The 23,108-nt window shown below is 39.2% G+C and overlaps 2 protein-coding genes across 12 annotated transcripts in view; both read left to right on the top strand.

The window, feature by feature from the left end:
* Positions 1-84: 84 nt before the first annotated feature.
* On the top strand, positions 85-9,439 carry fam3a (FAM3 metabolism regulating signaling molecule A). The gene is made up of 10 exons (XM_033630091.2): positions 85-397; positions 909-940; positions 1,038-1,145; positions 1,842-1,865; positions 1,966-2,092; positions 2,571-2,629; positions 2,736-2,786; positions 2,899-2,983; positions 5,191-5,317; positions 8,160-9,439. The coding sequence occupies exons 2-10, from the start codon at positions 928-930 to the stop codon at positions 8,256-8,258; spliced, it is 693 nt and encodes a 230-aa protein (XP_033485982.1). The 5' UTR covers positions 85-397; positions 909-927; the 3' UTR covers positions 8,259-9,439.
* Positions 9,440-12,436: 2,997 nt separating this feature from the next.
* Positions 12,437-23,108, top strand: part of wnk3 (WNK lysine deficient protein kinase 3) — a 46,661-nt gene continuing 35,989 nt past the window's right edge. For 9 of the 11 annotated variants that reach the window (XM_078170056.1, XM_033628197.2, XM_033628199.2 and 6 more), the window contains exon 1: positions 12,439-13,014. The gene's annotated coding sequence lies outside the window, so the exon portion shown is untranslated. Of the gene's footprint in view, positions 13,015-23,108 lie in introns of all 11 variants that reach the window. The other 2 variants (XR_004501735.2, XM_033628203.2) reach the window with 2 other exon arrangements.

The following is a 23,108-nucleotide window of genomic DNA, read 5'->3' as shown; positions in this document are numbered from 1 at the left end:
ATTACACATATTTTAATTTTAAATAAAAGAAAGAACAAATCGTTAAATATTTAAATCAGTTTTGGTCACGTGAGCAGCTTTGCGCAGACTCCGTAGGCACAGAGTGGGGGGTGGCATTATGTCCGGAAGATAGATGGAATAAACCATCCATAATTTTTTCCATGCTTGTTAAAAGCGAAGAAATGAGACTCGTGTAAATGGCCGACTGAGCAAATTAACTTAATCCTATCTCCGCGTTTGAAAGCTGATTTACACCAGACGAGTCTCAATGAGGAAACAGCGCAAGAAATAGTCAAAGTCCCGAGTGGCAAGAGCAACAGCTCCTCGTTACCGTTCATTACATACCAGCAAAGGTGAAAAGAAAAGGCAGTGCTCGCCTGAAGCGTGGATACAGCAGGTAAGATCAATCGATGCTCGTTTATAAGTTCATAGAAGTGGTTAATTATGTTGTCAAATGAATTACCATCTGTTGCCTCGTCTTTACGATGGTTTGGGTTCATGTCACCCCTTCAAACGTCATCTCTGCAGAGCCATCTTGCCTGGCCATTGTAAGCTTTCTGTTAAACATGCCATACTAAACTTTAAATCAAACGACCCCAGATCAATTGTATAGCAAGTGTTATTACTTTAAGAGGTAAGTTTACTATACACAAGTGCAGTTTTAGGAAAAGAAGATCCGCTATTTTCCTTCAAGACTTCACACAAAGTCTTCAAAATGGTGTGAAAACGCTCAGTATTTAATCAACCTTTTATTGTATTGTATTGTATTTCCTTTCTGTACTGTACCCCCTTTTTGTTTTATATCTCCCTTATTAAACTTATGATAAATGGAAAATGAAAACACTGTGTTTATAAAGTTTTTGACATATCTCTAATATAACTATTTTCTTTTAAAAATCTCTTTCCAGGTCTGTGAGACAGTGAATCATGAGATTAACAGGTTGGTTAACATTTACTTCATTTCAGTGGGAACTTGTTGGTGCGGTAGTAATCCCATGTGTCTTGCCTTGACTGGTATGTCCTGTTCCTCTTGACAGGCCCTCTCAGAGCTTTGGCTGTGCTTCTGTTGGTGGGGCTCACCTGGCTGCTGGCAAATACCTTATTCGGAGGGGAGAGTGGGTCATCTGTGCGCCACTTCTTCAGCGGTAAGAGAGGTAGTGATTCAGATAACTTGATGGACAGGAAATAGTTGAGATTAGTTGCCAACTATTACATTAATAGCTAACTAATCTGAGCAGCGATTTAAAGGTTTGAGTAATTTTGTAAGGAAAACAGTCAAAATTCTCTGATCCCAGCTTCTTAAAAGTGAACATTTCTTTGTTTCTTTATGACTTTATGACAGTAAACTTAATATTTTTGACATTTGAGGACGCCATCTTGGGCTTTGGGAAACACAAATCAACATTATAACCATTTTCTGACATTTTATAGCCCAAACAACTAATCAGTTAATTAAGAAAATAACTGACAGATTAATTGACAATGAAAATAATCGCACAATGCTGCCCTAGTTGAGAACAATTAATCAAACAAGAATGACTAACATTCAGTGGTTCTAGCTGCTACATGTGGGGATTGTTCAGTTTTATATAATTCATAACTGAATCTCTGGCTAAACTAGCAACTGGTTATCATCATGTGCCCTGGGAAACAGTGATGAACATTTATTTTTGGACTTTTTAGAGACTAATTGATAAAGAAAATAATTGTGAGCAGCAACTCCAAAGAGAAAGTAGGAGTGTTGGTTTAATGTTTTGAAGCATGTTTGATGAAGGCTCTGTGTATAATATCAACAAGCGAAGACTTTCTGATGTGAGTGTGAAAACTGTTTCTTCTTTCAGGTGCAAGTGAGGAACCAACACCTGGTTAGTCGAAAAAATCCTCTTTCTATCAAATATGATCATAATAACGTTATGTCTGTATGATCTTCTGTGTTACCACTGACAAATGTATCGTATATTTTAGCTGAAACACGCCCCCGAAGGTATAAATGTGGACTTTCCGCTCCCTGTCCTCCAAAACATTTGGCTTTCCGCCTGGTGTCTGGTGCTGCCAATGTCATCGGGCCCAAAATCTGCCTGGAGGACAAGATGTGAGATTCCGTGCTTACCGGCTTCTGTTCATTTATGTCCTTGTCTCCCCTGCTGTCTGTCTGTCTTTTTTTGTTTTGTTTTACACTCTGTTCTGTTTTTTCCCTCTGTGCTGTCATAACCAGGCCTCCAAGCCTGTCTGGGGAGCTGAATGCAAGTATTCTTTCAGTCTGTCTGTCCCCCATTTCTTTGCTTTTGTCTGTAGTCTTGGTTCTTATTATATTTTATTGTTGTATCTCAAGTTCCAGCCAGTGTGTATAAGTGTGTAGATTAACTTTGTGTCAATCCTGATATTCTAGTGTGCGCTGGAAGTTTTTGAACTCTTGACTGTGATTTATCCTGCACCAGCTGGCACCTAGAAGAAGCACTGCGCTGCTGTGCACAGGGATTTACTATTTTTTTGTGTAGATTAACGTGTATGTGCAAGGCAAGGAAGTTGCTTCAGCTCGTGTTGCAACAGTTTGTGTTTCTGTTTTACAGGTTAGTCAGCAGTGTGAAGAACAATGTTGGAAGAGGACTAAACATAGCTTTGGTGAACGGTAAGAGAGTCCTCATCTATCTTTTAACCGACTGTGTTGCATTAATATTTTAAGCTCCTGTTAATTTGTGTTATTATCCCATCTGACTGATGTTTCTTTGCTCCAGGGGTGACAGGAGAGCTCTTGGACACTAAGAACTTTGATACATGGGCAGGAGGTAATGAAAACCAGATGCTAATGTATAGTGCATATTTCACATATGGTGCATATGGTTTGGCAATGACAAGCTATAAAGCTCAGATCAAGGCTCATCTGATGTTCGTTCTCAGATATTTCTGACCTGTTGAAGTTTCTCCGGCCGCTCCATGAAGGAACACTTGTGTTTGTTGCTTCCTTTGATGATGCAGCTACAAAGTAAGAATTCATCACATGCTGTCAGTTCCAGTCCAACACCCCTCTCTTTCCCTCTTAGATGCACCTCAAAGCAATTTCCACAGATAAATTGTCAGCTGAAGCTAAAAGAATACATCATTTTAGAAGAGAGTAAAATAATTATGTTGTACTGTTACAGAGAATAGCATATTTATAGCATATTTTCATTGCTTAAAAACAGCTGGACAAATGTCCAACAAGTTTTATAGAGCAACAACTGCTGCCTGTCTGTTTATCTTTACAGTGAAATTTAACATTACAGACTCCACATATACGAGATTCCATAAATTAATTTATTCAAAAATCTCAGACTTAACAAAAATATAGTATTAAAGGTCCAGTGTGTAAGATTTAGGGGGATATATTGGCAGAAATGGAACATAAAATTAATAACGGTGTTTTCTTTAGTTTATAATAATGTAGTCTCGCTCACCAGACCTTTCTCAAGAAAAGAAAGGTCTGGCTGGGCCGACTCTCACTTTAAGATTGGAGAAAAAAAACACCCCGGCTGCTTGTATTTCTTTCAACCAATCACAATTGTTCTGGGCGGTGCCACAGCAACGGTGCGCTTGCAAAAATATTGCCGGGGGGAAACAGGTTTTGGTGTAACACGCTCACAAAAATACCACCTACAGGACGCGAACCATGGCAGAAAAATGGCTACATCCCCGCAAGATCAAACACCGCAAAAGTTAGTAAAGGACGTGTTGAAAACGGTTGAAAACTGCTACACAACCGAAGGTGGTAGGGCGGGACTTCAGTGGGTGGCTCGTTCCGCCCAATGAGAGGCTGATCTGTGCAGCGAACTTCTGCTCACTCAGACTAATAATAACGTGAAAATAAGGATTGTTGTGTTTGCCCTAGAATTATGGTTGGTTATCATGTAGGTCTTTTCTGATAGTGGTGCCAAACTATACTTTTAAAATGGTACTGCTGCCTAAATGGTGTCTGAACTGATACTATTTTCAGAGTGGAGCTCAAAGCAATGGTCAATTTTAACACCAAATAAGAGTTACAGTACATTAACAGCGAAATAAATTTTGTGTGGGGATCAGTAATTGTCTCCCTGACTCAGGAGAGGCTCTACAGTCAGGCATTTCTCCATTATCTGTTCAGGAGCAGCTGAGATTGTCAGGATAATAAGAACAGTGGGTCCACCTTAACAGACCACCTTAAGTGAGTCTGTTGAGGTTCCAATGGGAGGCTAACTTTGCTCGCTAATTTCAGGGCTAACCCTCCTCACTTCAGTCAGCAGGTGGCATGTAAGACATGCATGCCTGGCCTGGGTCTTGAGGAGTTGTAGCATTTACTCAGTGACAGATAGCCTAAACTGTAATCACCCCCCCGCCCCCCGCCCAACCCGCTGCTACGCACACAATCTGGCACCGAAATGAGTCACCGAAACCTGAGGTATGATCTGGTCTGGTGGGCACCGGTTGAATAGGGTTTCGATACCCAACTCTACTTAGAATGAGCCGTTTATATCTACACGCGGAGTGGGTCCTGTTCCACAGAGTCTGCCATGTTGTTCTACGGTAGCCCAGAGCAGACAAACAAAACACTGGCTCTAGATAGGGCCATTCACTGTAGTTCCCCTACACACTGCTTGATGCCACTAAATCCTACACACAGGATCTTTAAAGCATTGAAGACTATTTGCCTCAACGTGGAGTCGGTATACCAGCCATCAGTTGATACCAACTGGAAGTCACTTGCTTAACAAATTTGCATTTGCATATGTCTTTGAAGTTTAACTTGGTTTGAGAGCAAAAGCTCCAAATTGTCACTGAAGGAAGTGAGCAGACCAGTCAGGAATTTTAATCTGAAGGGAAAATAGCCCGTGGGTAAAGATGTGCCCATGTGGTATCAGGAATCAGGATTTCATTTTTAATATTACATTTAAATGACATCTGGCGGCTGGTTTATTTGTTAATGAACACTTGATGTTTTTTCAGTGTAACAAAACGAGCATGATCGTAAATCCCTCTATTTCCCTTTAACGCATTATAGCTTAAAAACACATCACAGTTGTAAGTGATTAAACCTCAGAGTTGAACCAGAAAGATTAATCTGTGAGACTTTGTCAAAGTCCAGGAGAAGCCTACTGAGAAATGGTAATGGCCTGTATTTAATTTCAGTAAACTTAATGATAATTAACCTGCTATTTTATCCTCCTTTCTGTCTGACAGGTTGAACGACGAGTCTCGAAGGCTGTTCGAGGAGCTTGGGAGCACAGCAGTGAAGGAGCTGGCCTTTAGAGATAGCTGGGTGTTTGTGGGAGCCAAGGGCATCGAGAATAAGAGCCCGTTTGAGCAGGTATGTTCCTGTTATTGTCAGTGCTGAACAGAGGCCAAGGGTAGAAATCACCAGCTCCTTTGATGTGCCTGCACTTAAGTGCTCACAGAAGTCTTAAAAAATAAATCCTCACTGTGTCGTCATATAAAGAACAATGCAAAATGACTCATAGGTCAGTATTTTCAGGATTTGTTGCACACAGTTGAATTAAATATTCATCCCACCTCTAAATGTGCCAACACATGATGAACAGTGTTGGACATTGCTCTGCACCTTTTTAAAGAAATGCATTACTTTACTCAAAGATATACTTCACAGGATTTCTTGGTTACAGTTTAACAGGCGTGCCAGTGAAAGTAAAAGTAAACACCAACCCCAAATTCACTTTCCTTTGGAGTTTTGCCTCAGCACCGTGCCTTTTGGATACCTACTTTTTATGCTCTGGCACCGGCTTGCCACCGTTTTATAAAGCCCAGACCTCACCAGAGAGCTGTTGGGGTACACACCCACATATGTCATACACAGAATATGAGAACAAAATAAGAAAATACAGGCAGAGGACAAAGTTTCTGCAGAAAATGCACCGCCACACACTTCTAATGGGTCTTAAGTGATGATTGAGAGGGAATAGGAGAATCAAGATAGCACTGTCTCAAAATAAAACTCCAGCAATTAAAAAAAAGGCAGTATAAAAGAGCTCGGCCTTCCTGACACTGCCTGATAGAAATATTGATTGCTTCATATTAGGCCTAAATAAAATTATATGAGACAGACTGATGATGACAAACTGAATCCACATGATAACATTTGTAAATTGAATTGTCTTGCTGTGTTACTTAGAATAGAAAAGAGACTTTTCTGTTCTCTCACATGCCTCCCTGGAAAACAGTTAATATATTCATTTACAGATTGAACGGGACAAAGTTTAACAGCAGCAAGACTGTATAAAAACCTCGGGTTACAAACACTCACACAACTCGTGCAGTGTAATCTAAGTCTCATTTATTCAGTCATACATTCAGCATGTCATAAGCACGTGCACGTGTGCTACAAAAGTTAACCATTGGAGTCTGGCTTTGAAGAGAGCACAGATAAGATTCACTTTCAGTCCAGTATTAAATAGTAAAGTTTGAGGGATGGTGTATGTGTTTGGCAAATGCTGAGCATATGACAGGATAAATGAGACTTGGATTATACCGCAGGAGTTGTGTGAGAGTTTGATTGGAGACCACTTTAACAAAACATCCATTTACAATCAATAAACCAATATGTTTCTGAGAGAAAAACAAAGTTACTTTACAAATTGAAGGAAACAGCATGATTAACTGATATACAAATGGTCATTCTGTCAGTGAAATATTGCTTAAGAAGGAAAAAAACAGTATATGAAAGCATATGAAGTGCATTTAACAGTTGATTCGCATGTTTTCATCACTAAAGCACTGGTAAATTGTCAAACAACCTGCTCCTCCTCTGAGTCAGTACCAGGCTGAAGAGCCTGTCAACGGGTGCTACAGAGGGCATCGCTGTTGTTGACACACTTAATTGTTTTTGTCCATCCACCAATTATGCAAAAAATGTATAAACTTGTGTAACATGAGTAACGACATAATTGCTTGATGAGTAAGTTTAATGTGATTTCTGAATTTAGAAAGGCTAACAAGTTAAATTACTGTGTTACACAACTCATAATTTACATAAAAGTGAGTTACATATAAAACTGGCCCTACAATAATGGGTAGGGCGGCACGTTGGAGCAGTGGTTAGCACTGTCGCCTCACAGCAAGAGGGTGACATGTGGTTCGAACCCAGGGAAGGGAGTTTGTGTGGAGTTTGCATGTTCTCCCCATGTCAGCGGGGGTTTTCTCTGGGTACTCCGGCTTCCTCCCACAGTCCAAAGACACGCAGGTTAATTGGTGACTCTAAATTGTCCGTAGGTGTGAATGTGAGTGTGAATGGTTGTCTGTCTCTATGTGTCAGCCCTGTGATAGTCTGGCGACCTGTCCAGGGTGTACCCAGCCTCTTGCCCAATGTCAGCTGGGATAGGCTCCAGCCCCCCTGCGACCCTCAACAGGATAGGCGGTTATGGAAAATGAATGAATGAATGAATGGCCTAAAGTGCCATGTATAAACATACCCTTTTATGGGGCATACCATACTAAGCTATTAAAATAATGATTGACAGTTTCACGTTCACGATCGTCATGTTCATTTCTGAGCTGGACAATATTTACAAGCTTGAAAAGTTACAAAACATTACACTGTGGCTACAAGACTGTCCACACACTTGAAATAATAATAGTTAACTGGCCAATATATTTTAATTATATCTAACTGTTAGCTGACAGTTTACCTCTCTGTGATGGATAAGTGCTGAGCAATGATTTAGCGTTAGCTAGCTCACATGATTGCACAAGGATTCATGGGTAACAGTTAGCATGTCATTAGTGATGTGTGCTGTGACTTATGGGGTTTTATTTGTTTGTTTTGTTTTTGATGAACAGGCTAATTAATCTTTGCTAATATTATGTTGGATTCATGTGTATGTGTTTTTACAGACATATTTTAAACTTTGAAAAACTTTATTTTAAAACTTAAATTACCAAACAATGACTTGGTGGCCCCTCTGCGTAACTGTGATGGACCCCTTGTTGAAGACATACAGCATCACAGACAAATTTAATGTGATTTTGGTCATGTGTTAATGATAATGCTTCTATCCTTGTATCTCATACTTTGTACATTTTTTTGTCTCTACAGTTCAGTGCTAATGCAATTAAAAACAGCCTGTATAAACTTGTTTGGTGAAGCCCTTCCCAGGCTAACTTGTTGACATCTGTTTGCTTGGGGTTGTTTTCATTAGCGTATGAAGAACAGTAAGAGCAGCAACAAGTATGAAGGCTGGCCTGAATCTCTGGAGATGGATGGGTGTATTCCTCTGCGGCCTCCCCTGGAGGGATAGCTCCTCCTGATTCTCTCCCACGTACAGTACAGTACAGTACAGCAGAACCTGGAGTGGCAGCAGTGGATCCAAATGACTGTTTGTTTAAAGAAAAGCCTGGGAACTGCTGAATGACTGAAACCATCCAAGATCTGGACCACAAACAGCATGTCATTTCCCCTCTGGTGGCAGAGGCATGAGTCGACTGCAAAGATTGTCCCTGGACTTGATATATTTAAAATTGCTGGAACTCGTTATAGATGATTTGTGCATTAAGCTTTGTGAGCCAATTATGAGTTGAAGTAATGTTGTAGAAACAAGGAAAATGTTTGTGTCGGGTTAAGGGAAACTAGAGGGGCTGAATGTTTGACGACCAAAGTGTAACGGCGACATGTGAATGAATGCAGCTGGAGTAGGTCTTCCAAAGCCATTATAGGAAATGGGCATATTTCCTCTCTGCAAGTCTGTCTGTAGGGGTGTCAATATCCTGTGCACGATATTTGATGTTCGGCAGGCATAAAACACACCTAACTGGTTTCACACTAAGGCATTTGGAAACCTAATCCACGTCAGCATAAGAAAAACATTTGAGGTACACTAGTAGTTTAATTGTCCTATGAAGCACCGGGTCTGCAGACAGATTTTATATTTAAATCGGTTAATATATTTTCATCCTGTGATACATATTTCAGTGATATTGTTATGCCTAGTGTTAGCTGCCATTGTTTCCTTAGAACTTGATGCACTGCAGTTATTGCTTGGCACATGTTTACAGATTTCTTCAGGCAACCTTGGCCTAGGTCATTTTCCTCTGATAAAACTATTTATTTTAATACTTTGTTAGTAAAAAAAAAAGATTCCTAGTGTGGGTTCATCATAACAGCACCCATGGTTTTAATGTGTCTCAGGCCTGCAGGCATCTTTAAACTGAGCGCTTTATTTAAAGATTCAACCTAAATGTGTGGAAGTGTATGTTGTTTTTTTTTAATGTTTATTGTATCCACCTGGAAACTTGCAAGCCTAACGATGAAGGAAATGTGTAGAAAAAAAAAATACTATATTACATGTATGGTTAGAAGTTCATTTTAGCTGCCATTGTCTGAATTATGTTACCTCTAAGTGTAAAGATTTTTCTACAAAGCATCACAGTCTGTCTTATATTGTGACAACAATGCTGATGAATTAAACGGTCTGAATATTTATTGTGTGTGTGTGTGTGTTTTTCCTCCTGAGGGGTCTTGAATCAACTGGCATACTTGAAGAAATTCACCAGAGGGCGACAAAAGTCAAGTCTCGCTGGGTTCATTCAGTTCATCCTGCTCAAGGCATTGGCTTCACTGAGCATATGGTGGTGATAAACACTGTGGGTTAAATGTAGAGCATTTCAGGTTTGACGGTTAATTCAGTGACAGCACAGAATCGTGTTGCACGTTGTATTTATCGGCTGTAACGCAGTAATATAATAAAAACACGATCAAGTTAATTGTTCCATTGAGATGTGTTGTGGTGCCTTTCAGTGTCGGTAGAAAAATCGGGATTTCGAGTTGCGTATTTATGAATGATTTCGGTGCTCTCATGGACTGGGTTATTATGTGACGTTTAAATGAAGTGGAAGAGACCAGGAGCATGATGTAGATTAACGCTGAGATTACTACATCGTATTATCCTGCATTACCATTGAGGCCACTCGTTGTTTTTTTTTGCTGTCTTCATTTAAATATGGTGCGCATTATTTATTGTATCTTGGGAATTTAAGTGGCACAACAGAAAAACTTAAATCATTAATAGATAATAAGAATTCAGTAAAAACTGAGGTACAAAATAGTCTCTTGTCAGAGGAGAGGAAAAAATACATGTTCATACAAATTCTAAAACGCAAATAGTAAATAAATATTACACAGGCTACTTCAGTTAAATCTTTGGTGTCTGCACTTAAATTAAATGCTTCCATTTTATGCTCCTTTACACTTCTACTGCCCTACATTATTACAATATTGCACTTTTTAAACTCACTGACAGCCGCAGTTACTGGCTGTTATTTTAAATTAGGACAAAATACACCATAACTAGCTTAGAGAATATGATGCATAGTTACAGAACAAACCACAGTACATAGAATAGTTAAGATTAGCTCCATCTCAACCAACAATATATCAACATGATACTTCCACATTAATACATTGGTAATAATAACATCATTTGATATATAGGCTGATAGAGTAACACTTACAGGGGTCATTCTTTGCATTGTTTACTTTTACTTTTGACACTTTAAATACATTTGTTCTCTTATATAATTTTACTTATACAACAGTTAGTTCCGGACTTAAGTACAATTTTACAATTGTAATACTGTGTTTTTACATTGCAGTAATACTACATTTATTTTAGGTTGTACGCATTCCACCAGTGATGCTCACATAAAGGCCTACACATACAGACATCTAAACCTAGTATTCAGCAAGGTATTTTCCTTACTACATACATTAATAGTGTCTAGATTCATATGATCATTTATCTTTCTGATCTGTCAAATAAAATCAATGTGTTTCGATATATACCCGTATTGTCGATAACCATATTGCGATAATATCATAATCATTAACTCTTTTAGCCATGATAATTGTTCATGAAAAATCTGTTATTGTGCCAGCCCTGGTAACAATCAGAGGTGGAATAATTACTTAGATCTTTGTAGCAATACCAACATGTAAAATTATCAGTTACAAGTATAAGTGCCACATTCACAATCTAACTTAAGTAAAAGTAAAAAAGTAATATCATCAAAATATACTTTAAGTACTAAAAGTACTTATTATGCAGAATGGACCATATGTCCATTGTGTTCATCAATTTAATTTAAAGGGGGTAAATCTGGGGTTAATTTTAAATACTTCAAGCACTGCTGGACAACTAACTTTATAATAATACATCATAATTAATACTTGGATTTGTGTTTTGTATTGTAGATCCCAATCTGCAAAGCAACTAAAGCTGTCAGATAAATATAGTGGAGTAAAAAGTACAATATTTCTCTGGAGTAGAAGTATACATTCACATTAAGTGGAAATACTTAAGTACAGGTACCTCAACATTCTATTAAAGTAAGGTAAGGTGGGGGGAGGATGCCCCCCTCAAGAAGTCAATTTACTATAAATTTTAAATATTTGGATATGATTTTAGCATGTAGATGTTGCATAAATAAATACACTGCTGGGAGAAATAAATTAGTTGAGTAGCCAATGTTGTTGTTGTTATAACACAAAATTAGCATCTTGTAAAGCTACAAAAAAGCCATCTTACAAAACAAAACAAACAAACTAAAATCCATAAAATCCAAGACCATTAATGGATTATCTAGAATCCTAGTCTTTCTTTCAGGCTTATTGTTTTTATTTCAGGATGTCTTCCTCTGGGAAGCTTGCAAAAAATGTTGGCTAATCGATAGCTAACAATGCTAATGGTTGCTAGCTAGCTGATAATGATAGCAAGCTGAAAACTGCAATACTGTACTTCTACAATTAGAAGACATTACCCACATAAAGTCACATATGACTAAATACCAGATGATTTAACTGAACAGTAATTTGAGGCAGGATGCTCCTGGGGATATTTGCTTCCTTTCTAAGGTGGGCCTCTTGCCCCAAATGGTCTAACTACGTTTTTACTTTAAAGGAGAAAAATCATTTTTCTTTTTTGAATTAATGACTCTCCCCGCAAACCCCCCATCATCATATATTTACCAAAGCCCTTTATGTAAAACTTAATATAAATCCATAAATCAATATTTTCTAGTGACAAAAACTGGATCAGTTTACTATAAAGTGGCTCTGGTCGAATAAATCTCAAGAGTGCAGATGAAATGTCACCATTCACTTTATCATAGCCATTCAATACATGTGTTGAGAGCAGACTTAGTGCCATTTATTGGGCGTATCTAACACCATCGTACCCAACAGTACTTGAGTAATGTGCTTGGTAACAATCCACCACTACTAGCGAAAAAGTGCAATAAAATCTTTTACAGGCTCGTTAGAAAAACGGTTGAACGCTGGTTAAGGAGTATGAAACTTACGAGGCGCATTTGAACGCAGCATTAAAGTCACATCACCAGCCGTTGGCACACAAACACGCGGCAGCATTGCCCTCTCGTGGCGGAGTGATCTAACTGTCGGATTTGCTCGTGCTCGGGATGATGAGGAGCCCTGTAGCAAGTGTGAACAGGCAGGCAGCGCGCGCTCAGTACACACGCGAACCTGCTGAAGGCCGTTGGAGTCGTGCGTTGTAAATTATGTACATAAGTTACTGATATTATTCGGGTACACATGAATGGCAGGCAGCGCAACTTGGAGCCATTACACCGAGCAGCGAGTGTGAAAATGTGTAAACCAACGGCCAACATCGTCTGAACTGGAACACGTAACACCAAGTGCTCTCTGCCCGTCTCTCACACAGACCGAGGCTCGACGACTCCGGTGGGGATTTTCAAGCCGACAAGACCGCAGCAAAGCGTATCAGATGTAAAGAGAAAAAAACAACAACGGAACCGCGAATTTTTATTCTTAAGCTTCTTTTTTTGTAAATGTATTTTTTCAGTGGGTGTAAAAAATAATTTTGTAGGCAGGAAAGCCCCGTGTAAATCTCGTGAAATAACGTTTGTAAAAAGATATAGGAATAATAAGAAATCCAGTGAGTTAGCTAGCTATCTGTGCTGAGCTGCTCGTTTTTAAAATAAACACACCGCTGGACAGACGAGCTATGATGATGTTGAATTCAGGTGAGTGATGTTTGTTGTTATTTTCAATTACAAATAGAAATTTTCGTTATCCCAAGACTGTGGCCCCCTAGTGAGGCATTAATATTATTGTGTACAGTCTGTTTAAGCACCACTAGATTGCTGATCAGGTATGCGTCTTCTCTTATGGCTGCTTGTTATTCTGAATTAAATTATGCTGTGTAAATACACTCAAGTCAAGTGCAGGTCTGCGGGCAGACTAACTGACAGGCCCTCAGACAGCAAATGTTTAGCCCATCATTTAAATGATGTGCCTGTGCTCGGGGGCACCAAAGGCCAGGAGGTTTGGGGATTTTTGATGTGTGGTGGTGTCAGTCACTGTGCTCTTGTCCTGTATGGTGACTGCACTTTGTGTTTTTTAGCGTTTGCATGGCGTTTCTGAAGTCAGCTGAGCTACCAGCTAGCCAATAGCTGCACTTCATGGTGCCTGCACATCTTGGCATCACTGTGTCATATATGCTGTAGCCTATAAATAACATGCATTAATTGCATTTTGCTCCAGAGCCAGTGACTACTGCACAACCAGGCGCATCATGGGTTATCTGCTTGAAGTAATTTCCACAATATGGGTGTTAGAAATTCAAATCATCGTGCATGTTTCTTGTATGTAGAAGAAATACACAAATTATATTCTATATGGTGGCAATAAATTATGTATAACATGAAGCATGCCCTCCTCAACTCCTCCTGTATTGACATTGTATTGATATGTATGAAAACATTGCATCTGCTAGTACCCACTGGGAGTGATAGTGATGTACTCAACACATTAGGGAGGATGCTTCCTCTGCTTAAGAAGGCTGACAGCCGCTAAATACTGAAATCAACACTTTGCTGATCTCTGAGTACTCCCATCATCCATCAGACTTCAGAGACCATTTGCAGGAGTAACTCAGCCTCAGTTGTTGATATGAGCTGCAGGAGTAGTAAGCTACTTTAGTAACATGTAATCCCAATTCATCATTGGCTGATTAGGGAGCCGTTCTCTCACCTGGATTAGAGGAATCCTTTGGTATGGGATGGTTGTGCTCGCTGAGGGGAATGAAAGAGAACAAAAAGGGGGGGTTAGATAACACATATTCACTCTGTCTCTCTCCCTCAGTGAACAGTGCTCTGTGTGTGCTACCTACACTCCACTCTCCCATGCTTGACCTGGATTGGACAAAAGTCCTTGTTGTGTTTTCAGCCTTGAGTTTCCCTAATGGGAAGAGAACAATCATTGTGCGTTTGATTCTAGTGGCCAGCATTGGATATTTTCCATCAGATTTCAAAACGCCGCCCATAGACAGAAGATGCACAGGGACGCAACATGTGCCAAACCAACTCGTGCTGTAATTGAGTAGGAGGAGTAGTCAGAGCAAGTTTAATGATCTTTTATTGCACAATAGCACATACACTGTAGATGAATAGTGATTTTTTGTGGGTAATTATTAAGATCTGTTTATTAAGACATCAGCCTGTGGGTTCAAATTGTCGTGTTCTCTTTTCCTTGGCTGTGTATACTGCATGGTGCTTGTCCCGAACATTGTAATTAATTGTATTTGTAACACACAGTCACAGTTTGAGGCAGCTTCCTGTTTTTATATGTGACAGCAGCACAGGCAGAGTCGGCTCTTTGAAGGTTTACACCTGCCACTTACAATAATGCATCCTGGTGTGACTTTATGACAGAAGTCGAGCCTGTTAGACATGGCCTCACTGAACAAACATTGCCTTTGTTTTTACCTGCCATTGTGATCAACAGCTGAGCTGCAGAGTTCAGATGTAGACCTGTGATCTTCAGAACATTTGCTGCTTGACATGGAGCCCATTTGAACTTTGGCCAGCAGCTTTCAGACCTTGTGCTGCCTCTGCCTCGTCTCCTCGCATCACTCAGTCTCTGTCTCCACTTTAAATCTCTGTGGGACTAATACTAAATCTGAAAATGATAGGAAAGATTCAAGTGTTGCATTAATTATACGTTGAAAATTTATTATTACAGGCAGGTATTGGTTTGGATTTGATCTATGTACTCCAGTCGAGTGTATCCGCTAAATGTTCCCACTCATTCTGACTGCCTACTTGGTATAACAAAGCTTGCTCAGTCTAGTAATCAACAATGGGATTATATGCAAACAAGAGCCAGCAGTTGATGAAGGAACCTCACTAAAAGATTGCAACACATACTGATGATACCCACATGCTCTCATAATTTTACTCCTTAATTACACCTGATAACACACCTGCACTCACTGATGATACCAACAGTCAGTTTGAAATTTAACTTAAAAAGTCATTTCAGTGGGGTCACCCCAATTTCCAGACCTCCGGCTCCACCTGACCAATGACGAATTATTATTTTTAGGGGTGGAAGTCACCAGAAGCCCCACAATATGATATTATCACTGTATTTAAATCGTGATAAAAATGTATTAAGTTATAAGTTTTTCACTGCGATATATATTGCGATTTATTACTTTTTCAACTGCAAATTAAGTCTCCAAAGTTTCCAAAGTTACTGTAAAACTTAAATTAAAAGCCTAGTCCCAAATGACTCTACGCTAACTCCCACCCCGGATTGCAGACTGGCCAATCATAGTGTAGCACTGGGACAGGTCAGACCAGGAAGAACACAGCTGTGCTCCATAGACTCTAATGCAATTAGGCTATATTCGATTTCCTTCATTTTCAGGCTGGTTTTGTGGATTTGGAGCTAAATGTTGTGCCTGGGGCACGTCGTGTATTAATGATACTCGTTACCTGGAGAGGTTGGAAAATGATATAAGTTTCTTCCCTGTTCCAAAACCAAAATCAAACCCTGAAAAGTGTAGGGTTAGCTAGCTAGCTACTGAAGATATAACCTACTGAATGTATACACATGCTGCTTTTGCTTTTTAATGATTATAACAGTGAAAAAAAAGACCGACCCTGCAGTACAGGAACCAGTGAAGGGAAGCAGGGAAACTTTGCTGATATTAAAACAGCTGTGTGGCATCACAATGTGTGCAGAAGAACAGTGTGCGACTTCCGGACAGTCTAGCGGTGGAGGTTCGATCACTGGTGGTGGCACGGGGGAGAAGCCGAAGTGTTCATCAAAGCGTTCATCTGCTATCAGTTTTCCTTTATATTCATTGTCTTCTGTGGTGATCAGCAGTGATATGGTGGTTCACTTTTACACTATGATCTGTAGCCTATAGTTCAGCTTTAGCTTCTAACTATCTTTGTCTTTTTAATCTGTTTTTGCTGCTGAGTTTGACGTCTTGGCTATATCCTTTAAACATATGTTGTAGACCTCTCTGTCTGCTTCTCTCTGGAATCGTGCTTTCGTTTTTCCAAAAATGTGCTAATATTTCATCAGGGAGTGCAGTTAGTTACAGAGGTTTTACAGTTTTACCACAAAGTATGACTTTCTTGACCTTAAAATTTCTGTTTTAAATTCATTAACGACATATTTGGATTTCATGTCACTCTATTAGACACCTGGTCTGGTTGCCAAGCAATCCTTTTTTTAAAGAAGTTCTTTGGATGTATAAAGTAGGGATAGACCGATATGGATTTTTTAGGGCCGATGCCGATACCGATTTTTTTCCATCACCCTTAGCCGATGACCGAATATGGACTGCCGATTTTCTTGAGCCGATATTTGGGGCCGATGCTGCTTTTGCTCCCTCAATTTACATAAAAAAAAATGACACAATGATAACAAATATTACAGGTCTCAAGTTTAAAATAAGAAACATTTATTGAACAGTAAAAAATACTAAAACAAGATGGAAAGTTGAGGTAGAACAGGTAGAATATTATTATTATTATTATACATTCAAATAAAAAAAGAGTTCAGTGCTCTTAAATCTTCCAGTAATGTCTTTATAAAATAAACAAATATTTAAGCTGAAGCATAAATAAAACAACAACTACTGTACACAGTAGGATTCAACAGCTTTGTTCAACTTAACCACATACTTTCAAATGAAAAAAGGTGTCAGGGAAAAATAAATCTGCGAACCCATGCGCGTATCGGCTGATGCCGATACAAGTAAAAAAACTCAAATACCGGCCCGATATATTGGCCGGCCGATGTATCGGTCTATCCTTAGTATAAAGCCAGGTTGTTGGCTACCCGCTTGAGCTAATGTTAGTTAACTGCTTCGGTTGTGCATACAAGTATAAATATTTTAACTTATGTCAATATGGAGATGCCATACATCATTAGTTTGGTTAGATTCTCCACAATGCAGTTGTTCAGTTCATTTTACTGAAACCATGAGCACCAGAGACTACAGTAATTCATTCAGATTTACCAGACTGGTGAACAAGAGAGATGGAAAGGACAAAGTGATGACTCCCTACAGCTGAAGTTACAATAACGTAGAATAACGTGTCTAACCTCAATTACCCTGTAAGTTATTCATACACCTTTAGTCCGTAAGGGTCCTCAGATCAAAAGAATCAAAAGGGTTGATCGTCAAAAATAATCCAAGTTGTGAATACCAGGATAAAGTGGTGTTGTGTCGGTATGTCGGATGCTGCAAAATGAGTGCTAGAACTCTCTCTGATGCGCAAAACTCAGCTGAGCAACAGTTTGGTGTGAAAAGAATTAAATGCCTGTCCCAAATATACGCCTGTTGAGTTCAGTGATTTAAGCAAATAATAGCCCGGGCTACTAATTGAAGTTTTACGGTATATCTCCAAAGTCTCCAAATTTTTCAACGTCTGTTTTGTCTAATAAGATCACTTTTTCAATCTGTTCATCTCACTTCAATTGTTTTATTGCAACAAGACTGAAAAAGCAATTGATTTTATTAGCGTAGTAGGCTACCAAAAGTTTAATTTGTATTTGCCATATTTAGAATTTACCTAATAAAAAAATCAATACTTGGTGTCCGTGTATTGATACTATATTGCCACACAAATGATCATAATACTATACTGTAGTCCTTTTGTTATTATTATTATGAATGTATTTTAGCAGAAAACAACAACATGATATCAGTGTTGCATATTAGCCAGCTCTCTAAAAATCAGCATTGGTCATTGAAAATCCCATTTCTGGGAACCACTAATCCTTACAACTGAGAAGCAGTGATTATGGGACATTTTAACAATTGATATTAACTATAATTGCCAACTATTAAAATAGTTGGCAGTTAATGCTCTGCCCATCAATCAAATGATAAATCATGTGAGCTCCACTTAAAACGATTTTCTTTTGCAGCAAGAGCACATTAAAAGGTTTACATCAAGTCCTTCCCCCTGCTCTCCCTCGGCCCCCCACAGCAAGTCTTTCTGTGACACTGGACATACCAACGGAAACTATTCCTATGCTAATGTAATCACCTCATGTTTTCGACCTTTTCCAACCACTAAAAGCATTCCTCCTTCTCCTCTCCTCTCCTCTCCTCTCCTCTCCTCTCCTCTCCTCTCCTCGCACAACTGTAGCTGCTTTTGTGCGGGCAAAAATTTAGCTATAGTCACTGCTTTCATTCACACAAACATTGGCACATATTTTATCAGGCAAAATCCCCCCCCCCCAGCCCCCTTTTTGTCTGTGTCACCCCCCTCTCTTTATCTCTCTCTTGTTCTCTTTCACACACACATTTTTCCCACCCCTTCTACAAGCCGGCCCCCTCCATCTCTCCTTCCCTCTCTATCTTTTTGAAACTCTGCTGTCTGCCTGCTCCCACCAACTACAATCCCTTCCTGTCCCCCTCGCCACTTTTTATTCACTCTTTTCATCTACACGTCCCCCTCAATTGCTAAAACGGCACTGTCTATGCGCGCGCACACACACATAGGGTCCCCTAGCTCTTCCTTTGTCTGCCTGTCTAATTTTCCAGTAGCAGTTTGGTTCCAGGGGATTAATGTGTGTATCCCCATGAAGTAAGGGATGAAAAAAGTGCAGGACGCAGATAGGATTGCAATGTATTTGTTGTATGGAGTTGTGAGACTTCTGTGTGTACACTTTTGTTTGTCTTTGTGCAATAGAGAGTGCAAATAATGTAGGGCGTTTTTTCTCTCTCCTTGTCTCAAAACTTTGAGCGCAGATAACAAAAAGTTCTAGCAAAAACAAACGTAGCCTTCAGCGGGTTTTGAGAATAGAATAGAAATCACATCTTTGGCAAAGGTGTCACAATGATTTCTGCTGCACATTTCAGAAATGATTAGGCCGCTGCAGGTGTTCTCCCCATGCAAGAGCCTCACAGAAGCCTGGAGGGCAGGCAGCGTGCAGCACGTCAGATGTTCGGTTCTCATGTACACACACAGCAACACTGCTAGAAAAATGAACAGACAATGATTCTGACATGTGAACCTGTGTACACACTGCATGCTGGAGTCATTTTGCTGTCAACGAGAGATGCCACCATTTCAGCTGCGATGTTGGTTTCATTATCTTCAACTTTGGTTTACCACGTTTGCCCACATGGGCAGTTGCTTGGTCATTTCCCTGGTGTCAGGAAATTCCTTTCGGCATTCTTTCATTGAAAGGGGACATGCGGTTTGGGTGCGCAAGAGGGTTTGCTTTTGATGTGTGTGTGTGTGTGTGTGTGTGTGTGTGTGTATGTGTGTGTGTGTGTTTGTCCGTGTATAAAAGATAGAAAGACTGTGAGAGGGACAGAGGGAAAGAAAAAGTGAAACAAAGTTTTTTCTAGCCTGCTGGTGTGTGTCTGATATCTGTATTTGTGTGTGTGTCTATGTGTGTGTGTAGACTGGGCGGTGTGTGAGAGACAGTGATGGGGTTGAACGTGTTTGATGTACTGTGATAACTCTGTCCGGTATGTGGCTTTCATGGGAACTCCTTGCCCTGAGGACACAGGCGAATAAGCTTCTGTTTAAAGGGCAACTTCCCTCTCTTTATCGACTGTTGTTTTTCCCCCTTTATGTTCCCCACATCCTGTTAGCCTTTACCTTTTTAGTCTCACTGTACAATACAATAAGTCCCCCACTGGTTGCTAAAATGAGTAGTTTAGAAAAAGACATTTTTGATCATTTAAATAATTGTTTAATAATTTAATAGTAATAGTTAATAGTTGTTTAGTAATTTAATAACCCACATTCTCTGGCTTTTCTCAAGTGTGCAGGTTTGCTGCTCTTATGTTTTGTAATTGTACATTGAATATCTTTTTTAGTTTTGTATTAGCTGTTGGTTTGATAAAAAGGGTATCTGAATACATCACCCTGAACTCAGGGAAATTGTGATGGGCATTTTTCACTATTTTTTGACGTGTATATTGCCAGTCATACTTAGTCAATCAGAAGTGGGTTGCCACAGGGTTCTATCTTTGGTCCACTGCTGTTTACACATACACAAAAAACACAGTTCTTCCCAACCAATTCTTCAATGTAAGGATGGCAGGAGAATCAATACTTTGGTACCAATTCAATACCAAAATTCTGGAAATGTGATGGTACTCGTTCTTCTCTAGTACAATAGATACTTCCCAATTCTTTCCAGCATGATGGGGCAGCATATACACCTACAAATGTTCTAGTCTGCCGTTAAATGCCAAAGAAAGAACATCTAGCAGGAAAAACGACAACACATAGAAAATGGTTAAAAGTGTAGCTGCAGCGACAGCTCCACCTCGATTTGTCAGAAAGAAATGTGAATTTTCACGAGGCCAGTGTATTTTTTGACAATTTTTGCAATAGGAGCGCCACATATTTACACTATGCTACAAACACCAGTAGCATGATGAGGTGCTGAGCGTTTATTCTGCATTAAGCACTCAACGTTTAGCTTTTTTCTGGTTGCTGAGAGCAGAAAATTATTCAACATTTTTTAAAACACTGTGCTCACTGTCTAATCACAGTGGAAGAGGGGTGTGTACAAGAAGTGCTGAGCAACAACAGACAATAAATATGTAGATTATATATTATATAATATATATATATATTAAATCTGTAGGATATATATTAGTATGTATTTCCTCACCCACAAAATCTCATGAACCCACATACTGTAGACTAGTACTTTGCATTCAAGGTGGATCATCAAGGATGGATCTGGTTTTTTTTTTATTAATAAGGGAGTGTATTTAAGTACATTGGATTTATTGTTTTGTTTTTGTTTTGTAGAGTGGTATCGAATTGGATATTGAAAATAGGGGAATTTTTTTTGCTGATGATGCAACTTTATGAGCCCCAGGCACCACCCAAGCCCAGGCCCTGACTTGTCCTCAGTCTGCCTTTGATACGTTCCAGTTATCGCTCCTTAATCACACACACTACTTTTAAATACAGTGACTCTGACTATCCTGCCATTAAAAATTCAAATGGCCACCATGTTACTCTTGCTGCATCATAGAAATATGGCTTGAAAGAAGACTGTCATTTTAAATTCATGTTCAATATTCAACTCAAACGTTAAAAATTAAACTGGGCCTCTTGTATACAATCAAAGAATGTCTGATTTCTTCCAACTGTAAAAGTATTGTGCAGTCAGTCTTCATGTCTGTCCTTGACTACAGAGATATTCAGTATTGTCATGCTGCCCATTTAACACTTAAGCAGTTAAACCCTGTGTATCATAGCGCTTTATAGCAAATGATAAATATTGTACTCACTATTATTCTCTGTATCACACTTTTGGATGGACCGTCGTTACAGTCAACAAGAAATAGCCATCTCATATTATTCATAAATTATAAAAGCTCTACTGTTGAAGCTTCCAAACTACCTCACATCTCATTTAAATCTCAGAGTTACAGTAACCTCTTGTCCTCAGATATCCCTCACGTACGCACTAATGTTGACAGAACTGGTTTCCGGTACTATGCACCATTTAAATGTAATGAACTGCAAACTGCTCTCAAACTATTGTCTTGCATTGCCCTTGGGGATTTTAAAGCTCTCTTATCTGATAGGGCTGGGACCAGATATTGTCTTAGATTTTGGATATTGTAACATAAGTTCTTTCCCTATGTTGAAGGGTGCATTACAACAAAGTGATGTCATTTTCTGAACTTACTAAACTGTTTTATTATCTGCCATTACCTGCTTGAGTAATTATATCCACTGTACTGATAATAATTTCTTAAAAATCATTGTGTGAATATTTTGTGAAACCACCAATAGTCAAACCCACCATATCATTGCAATATTGTTATCAAGGTATTTTCTTAATATTTCCCAGCCTTATTATCTGATGTTTTTTTTTACAACTGCAAACTATTTTTGTTTTATTTTATTTATTTTTATCACGTAGGTGGGTTGTGTCTGTTTTACTGATTGTGTTCTTGTGAATGTTACTTGTTCTCAGGTCTCTCGTAAAGATCTTAATCTTAATGAGACTGCCTGATTTAATAAAGATTAAATAAAAATAATGGATTGATAAAATAAATAACTAAATAATCCTTACAGCCCTATTGTAACTGGTAAAGATTTTGCCATTGAATTTAGTTAAGGCAGCTATCACTTAAATATATAAGGCTTTAGTGGCAATATTAACATTACAGGATTTTCCTGTCTAACAATGCAGTAGCTTGATTTGTTGTGTATGAACTCAGCTTGTTTAAACAAAACCAGACACTTATTTATAATTGGTTTCTAGATCAAAGTTCCAGAAAATCCCCCATATAACAATTTATTGAACTTTTGCAAATTCAAAACCACATACAGCATAATGTGATAGGCAGTTTTATCATATGGGTCAACGTTTTCATAGCACAGATTTTTTGCAGCATGGTATTAGGTGTGGAGTGTGTGCGGGAAGCTACTTGCTTAATTATAGTTTGCCTCATAGAGCATGTGTCTACTTCTCGGGAATGCTGCAGAACTGGAATTCTTCTTCGGGAGCCTCTTAGCAGTTGGACTAATATCAGCCTATTGTGTTTTTAATTTGACTGACAGCCACTAGCATCGCATGTCAGACTCATTTGCTTTGTGCCTGGAGAGACAACAGGCTTGACGTGAGTGTTAATGGCCGCCTTATAAAAGAGATAAAAGCTGCTGTGAGCCACTAGACGAGCCCCCAGTGGTCACGGTGGGCTTTGCTCATTAAAATTGAAGAAAAAAAGTTTAGGCCTACTGCTGTGACTTTGACTGAGCCCGTCTGGCAGTGGAGAGCACATTTCAGGAGCCAAGATAGACTATACATG

The sequence above is a fragment of the Epinephelus lanceolatus genome, chromosome 8, assembly GCF_041903045.1.
Source record: "Epinephelus lanceolatus isolate andai-2023 chromosome 8, ASM4190304v1, whole genome shotgun sequence".
NCBI classification, from domain to species: Eukaryota; Metazoa; Chordata; class Actinopteri; order Perciformes; family Serranidae; genus Epinephelus; species Epinephelus lanceolatus.
This window is presented reverse-complemented; position numbering and strand designations above follow the sequence as displayed.